Source organism: Halichoerus grypus, chromosome 13 (assembly GCF_964656455.1).
Source record: "Halichoerus grypus chromosome 13, mHalGry1.hap1.1, whole genome shotgun sequence".
NCBI lineage: Eukaryota > Metazoa > Chordata > Mammalia > Carnivora > Phocidae > Halichoerus > Halichoerus grypus.
The window spans coordinates 35,534,174-35,540,740 of NC_135724.1; the positions used below are offsets into that span (position 1 = coordinate 35,534,174).

At 45.8% G+C, this 6,567-nt stretch overlaps 1 protein-coding gene across 2 annotated transcripts in view; it reads left to right on the forward strand.

Moving 5' to 3' along the window:
* The window catches only part of TPGS2 (tubulin polyglutamylase complex subunit 2), a 70,759-nt gene extending 65,708 nt beyond the window's left edge, over positions 1–5,051 (forward strand). The window contains exons 5-7 of one of the 2 annotated variants that reach the window (XM_078060418.1): positions 859–972; positions 2,688–2,848; positions 4,112–5,051. In XM_078060418.1, the coding sequence (XP_077916544.1) occupies positions 859–972; positions 2,688–2,848; positions 4,112–4,342 (506 nt within the window). In that variant the 3' untranslated portion in view covers positions 4,343–5,051. The remainder of the gene's footprint in view (positions 1–858; positions 973–2,687; positions 2,849–4,111) is intronic. The other variant, XM_078060419.1, reaches the window with a different exon arrangement.
* The last annotated feature ends 1,516 nt before the right edge of the window (positions 5,052–6,567 follow it).

Sequence of the window (6,567 nt, forward strand, 5' to 3'; positions counted from 1 at the left end):
TATGTAAGTAAAAAATAGTCTTTTTATAGACTTTGTTTTATCCAGTCTCTCCTAGGTTTGTAAACTCTCACCCTCAGTCACTAATACTCATCTTTATTACATAATAGCTGTAATGAAAGAAGCAAGAAAGTTTCTGATGCTTGCATTTCTAAAAATGTCTCTTTTCTGGAACTCCATTGTATTTAATTATTAGGTAGGTATTTCTAATTGAGCCAAGCTTATTATTAATTATAATGTAATTAATATTAAATATTATAAATACATTTTAGACCATGGAAAAGGGATTCTAATCAAAAGATCATAAAGTGCTATAAATAAGGGGAAAGCGATTATCTAGGAAAAAGAGAGGTCAACATCAGGCCAGATTACTTTGCCTTTATGTATTCCCACTCTCAGCAAGTTCAGTTTGTTTTCCTTGTGTCACCTTCCCCTAGATTCTGTGACACTGTCTGTGATAGAGAAGCCCAGACAGAAGGCTTAGCCCCTGGATAAGATCCTGGACATTTAGAGTATAGAATTCATTTGGGGGGCGCCTGGGTGGCTCAGTCAGTTAAGTGTCCGACTCTTGGTTTCGGCTCAGGTCATGTCATGATCTCAGGGTCCCACACAGTGGGGAGTCTGCTTGAGGATTCTCTCCCTCCACCCCACCCCATACTCGCTCGCCCTCTCTGTCTCTCTGAAATAAATAAATCTTTTTTAAAAATTTCATTTGGCCCACATTGGAAATAGTAGTTAAGAGTATGTCTGAGATAAGGCTTTTTCCCTGTTTTTTTTTTTTCCCCTACACTAGCAATGCTGGATAAGTATGTGTTTGAGTTGAGTATGTTTGAACATAACTATTAACTTCTGGGTTTGCAGCCAGTGAGAACCAGCCAGAGAAGCCTCACTTTGATTCTCGCAGTGTGATATTTGAACTGGATCCTTGCAATGGGAATGGGAAGGTTTGCCTTGTCTACAAAAGAGGGAAACCAGGTAAGAATCATTGACAAGCATGGTCCTGCAGTTGGGTGTGGCATGGATGACCCTGCTCTCCAGTCATGACACAAAAGGCACACTCCTCTGGACCCATGAGATGCGGCCAGGTCTCTTGGCGATGTAAAGACCCAGAAAGCCCCTTTGGTCCTCCCTGAACATCCCCTTCTTGGCCAATCACTAGAGTCTTTAAGCTATCATCATTTGTGAGTTACTGCAAAATAATGGGAGTAGGAAAATAAGTGAGTAAAAACTAAAAGAAATAGTCATTGTGTTTATAGACTCCTCTAGCAGGCTCATGCATTAGAAAAGCATCCAGGAAAAGCATTATCTTTCTTGTATACTTCTCTCTGTAGGCAAGTTAACAACCTAAAAACCTGAATGAGTAGACCTCAATCTAAGACCTCAGATGAGAAATCAAGAGGAAAAGGCTCTGGTCCCTGGAGCAGCAGCTGTCACCAGTTCAGGCCCTGCCCTGGGGACTGTGGACAAGGCCCAGCCCTCTTCACGTAGCTCTCAGTCTGTCGGGGTGAGAAGATAGAGACGCCAGGATTTCACCCCTAGAGGAAGGAGGGACCAACTTTGCAAAGTAGCCTTTCATCCACATCTTGGGTTATGGGGAGGGGTGGGGGCAGGAAGGGTTGTGGGGTAAGGGGAACATCTAGGCAAAGAGACTGGGTAAAGCTATGCCATGGGAAAGTGCAACGGATTTGGAAAGCATGACAATTTCAAATCATAGGGCCACCTGGTTCATCTTGTGGGTGAGGAGTTGAAGCCAGAAGCCATGCACAGCTTGGAAGGAGTTTGGACATGGCAGTGGGAAGTCCAGGTTGTTCAGTAAAGGAACGGCCGAACTGAGGTGGAAATGCATGTTTGCACAGGCAGTCTTGGAAGAGGAAGAGACGAGGGTGGGGGCCGCTGAGGGAGCTGTTACGGCCATTAGACAGGAGACGAACTAGAGGCCTGCGGGAGGAAGAACAGAAGGTGAGAAGTGAGCGCGAGGCTGGAGCTGCTGTGACCGTGCCTGTTTCAGTTCAGCCCAGACCTCCCGCAACAGCACAGGCAGGATCCAGGACAGGAGCTGGTCTGCGCTCCCCCCCCAGTGGCTGCTCACAGCCCTTCAGGTTCCTGTTGCAGACCCCCTCAGAAAACCAGAGCCTTGGGGTGCCTGGGGGGCTCAGTCGGTTAAGCAGCTGTCTTCGGCTCAGGTCATGATCCCAGGGTCCTGGGATCAAGCCCCGCATCGGGCTCCCTGCTCAGTGGGGAGCCTGCTTCTCCCTCTCCCTCTGCGGCTCCCCCTGCTTGTGTTCTCTCACTCATGCTCTCTCAAATAAATAAAATCTTAAAAAAAAAAAAAATCAGAGGCTTTCAGCGTCTGTCTCCATCAGGAAAGCTGAGACCCCAGTCTGTCCCCACTGGGGCAGGAGGCTGCTGAATGGTCAGCCCGAATGCACAGATGCCCAACGCCCAGCGCACAAGTCAGTCGGCTGACTGATCAGGGATTTGTACAAGAAGACCAATAAAACCCCTAACAGTGGCCACGGGAGCATGGGCCTGGAGGTTGGAAGGGGTAAAAAGGAACTCTTACTTGTATTTTACATCCTTCCACTATTAGAATTTCTTCTTTTTAACCATGAGAGTATATCGACTTTACAGATAGAAGGAGAAAAGTATTATGCCATCCGTTCATTTCTTCCGTTCGTTTGCCATTTCAGCGTTAGCGCAAGACGCCGAGATCTGGTTCCTGGACAGAGCGTTATACTGGCATTTCCTCACCGATTCCTTCACTGCTTACTATCGCCTGCTCATCACGCACCTGGGCCTGCCGCAGTGGCAGTACGCCTTCACCAGCTACGGCATCAGCCCACAGGCCAAGGTAAGGGAGAAACACATGCTGTCTCAAACTGGGGCTGATCACAATCTCTGGGGAAATGCTTCAGTTGCAGAGTCCCAACTTCCCCGTCCCATTCAGAAGACCTGGGATGGAGCCCAGGAACCTGCATTTTCATTAAGCAAGGCACATGGTGCCAGTGTAGGTGGATAGCCTCACTTAATACTGAACTAAGTGGTTCCCAAACTTAGCTGATCCTCAGAATCACCTGGGAGTTTTCTTTCTAATTAAATTTTATTTGGGGCTTAGGTCTGAGTGTTGGTTTTAGATAGGCAGTGCGTGCACACAGGAAGAGTGGAAAGTCAGTCTGATTCCCAGGCTCTCCAGCCTCCCCCAGAGGAAGCCACTGTTTGCATTTTTCCTGTGCTTTTTGCAGGGTACTTTACTGCATAGAAAGCATACATGCATATGATTTTTGGTTCCTTTTTTTCTAAATCACAAGCGCACTATACTTCTCACATCGTTATGCACCTTCTTTTCACTAACACTCCATCTTGGGGTTCATTCCCTATCAGTACATACAGAATTGTCCTTTTTAGTGATAGAGAATATTCCATTGTATGAATGTGCCTTGTTTATATTACAGATCTGGGCAATATTTCAAACATAGAGGTGCCTGGAAATGCTCATATACCCCCTAGTTTGAGACCAGGTGTGCCTGGAAGAACTTTGGCTGGGGTGGCAGTGAACTAGGGACCCAGCTCCATGTATGTATTCATCTGGTGGGCCTCACTTTGCCCAAATATCACCTAACATCCATCCAGTAAACATCGTGAGGTCAATAAATATGATGCTCTTTGCCCAGAAGGGGAAGAGAGCACCAGCACCGGCAGCTTCCCTCAGCCAAGGCCTGCCACTGGCCTCTGTCAACGCACCTTCTCTGGGAACGTGCTGCCATATCAACCTGATGGGCAGTGGCTGCTGTGAGGACAGAACAGTTAGAAGGTCACTGATGATCTGGGACCTAATCCCCATGCTCAGGCTCACTAGATCAGAAGGAAGGAAGTTTACTCACATTCTTAGTCCTTGTGCTGAATTTATTTTAAAGGTTATGAGACCTAATAAAGCAATGTGTGTGCCATCACTTTCACCTGAAGGAAGTGCTAACAGATTTTCGAGGCAGTTTTTCATAAAAACTTGTTCTCTTTGCCTCATCTCCCCACCTCTCTACCTCTGGGTCCCCACTAAAGAGCATAAACAATCGCCTTTCTCCTTCGAATTGTGACCTCTGCCAATTCTCCCTTACAGCAGTGGTTCAACATGTATAAACCCATCACCTACAACACAGACCTACTTGCAGAAGAGACCACCTGCTTCGTGAACAAGCTGGATCCCAGCAGAGTGTTCAAGAGCAAGAACAAGACCTTAATCCCCAAAAAGAAAGGGCCAGTCCAGCCTGCAGCTGGCCAGAAAGGGCCCCCGGGTCCTCCCTCCACCTCTAAATCCTCTTCTAGCCCTGGAAACCCTGTCCGGAAATGAGCACCCCTACCTCCCCGCCAGCCCTACAGCAACGATTTCCATGCACAGATGGCCCAAGCCTCAGATTCTGTGAGTGGCACCACAGGCCTCTTCCCATCTGCGTGAGCCAAATCCTAGGCCTTTTACTCCCGTTGGCATTAGCCAGGAGTTCAAGGGCATACTCAGGTCTCCCCTAGAGTCCTTTCCTCAGCCCTTGCCTCTGAAAGCTGTGGAGAGTTTCAGAACTTAAGTAGTTAAATAGAGCTGCTAAGAGCTTCCTCTCTTTCCACCCCCAACCATCTACACCCCTCAGCAGTGATCAGAGAAATCCCCCAAAGAAACCACTGATTTTGACCCATGAGGCATTAGAACTGTGCTGTTCAGTTGGTAATCACTAGCCACAGGTGGCTGTATAAATTAAAAACTCAGTTCGTCAATTGCATTAGCCACATTGTGAGTATTCATGTGGCTAATAGCTTCTGTATTCAACAACAGAGATAATGGAACATTTCCATCATCACAGAAAGTTCTGTTGGGCAGCACTGCATTAGAATATTTTCATGCTGCCCTTACTCAGATCAGTTCATTTTTGTTAGAGAATGTGGATACCTTAATTTGATGGGTCATAATGTTCCATGGAAATTCTTGAAGGTACAATTGTGTATGTTCTTTTTATTTTTCATAATTCTCACTGGTCCTTTTCAGTTTCCTATAAAATTTGTTGTTTCCAGTTTTGCAGTGTGATGTTTTATACATTGCCAAAATTATCTTAGTTTTTTTTTTTTAAAGGAGGTAATTCTCTACTTGAACCATTTAAAAACAAAAAACAAACTCCCAAGCATCGTTTTACAGGACTCTGCATAAAGAGGAGTTCTTATGAAACCACTGTTGACAAGAGCTTTCCACCTGCCCTGCCTACTCCCAGCTCTCAGCAATTCATGGAGTGGCAGAAAGGGACAAAGAGGGACCAAGCTATCAAGGATAACAGCTCAAGTTTAGTCTATTAGAAGAATTTTTCTGCCAGAACTGATCAAATGAAAGGGAGAGCCAACAGCACCAGATCAGTGAGTCCAGCATGTGGCTGCTGGTCCAAGACCAGTCAAAGGTAGAAGGGGATTGAGCAGGCGGGTCACCGTCTACTACAGCAAGCCAGCCTCTCGTGCCGATGCATCCCCTGAATCCCTTTGGAGTCACTCCTGGCCCTGTGCTAGTTTTCACAGGTACAGCCGCAGAGGAACCGGAGTGCAGCACTGCGCTTCATATTACTAGCAGTCCTCAAAAGGCTATAGAATAGAGAAGGAGGGGGCTCCGCAAAGGTAAGGAGAGCAGTGAAGAGCCGGGCTGGCTACCTGAGTGCAGGACCCGGTGCCAAACAAAGATGGGGGGCCTCGTGTCCAAAAATTAGGAAAATAGTACCATTAAAAGTACTAAAATGTTCTCCCTTTCTTCCATGGTATCTCTCACATCTTGTTGTGGGTTTTTACTTGCTACTTAGTGCTGTCCTAAGTAACGAAAAATTTAAATTCTAAATCATTAGCATTAATTTTATTCCTCTTTATAGTACACCATTCCAGTTTTAAATGCAACTAGAAGAGCAGAGAACTCATGCAGAATCACCAAAATTAAACAAGTTACATTTCATAGCTTATGTATATATGTGGTATATATATGTATTTTGTCCTTATTAGGAAACACTGCAAAAAAAAAGAAAAAACCTCGCTCAACTATTATTTCACTTCTTGATACGTACACATTCTATCCACACTCTTGCAGCTTACTGATGAGTAAGGAAGGGCTAAAAGAAAAACTAGGAGCTGCCCTATGTTTTCTTTTTTCCTAAGTCATCATTTTCAGCAGATGTGGGTGGCTAATGAAGGAAAATGACACGAGTAAAATAAAAACTTAAAAGTAACATGAGTAGAAAAAAGATATGACCAGGTTCCGCGGTCATTCATGCTGCTTAGAATGCCATTACCTTCTTTTCGCATTCAAATCAAGTCTGGTTCAAATGGAAAGCACAGCCTCTTGGGGCTCTCAGTGCCCCCACTTACTCAGTTGTAGGAATAACTTGCTTATGCTTGGAATCTCTTCTCAACCGGGCCATGGTGGGTCTGCTGGAATTCTGTGCACACAGGCCCCGCAACGGCGCTAAGTGAATGGGGGGGGTGGGGAACAGCGGACACACTGCATGGATCTCCTCTGCTCCTGTGTGCCTGCCTTTGTCTTACCAGACTTCACTTACAAAA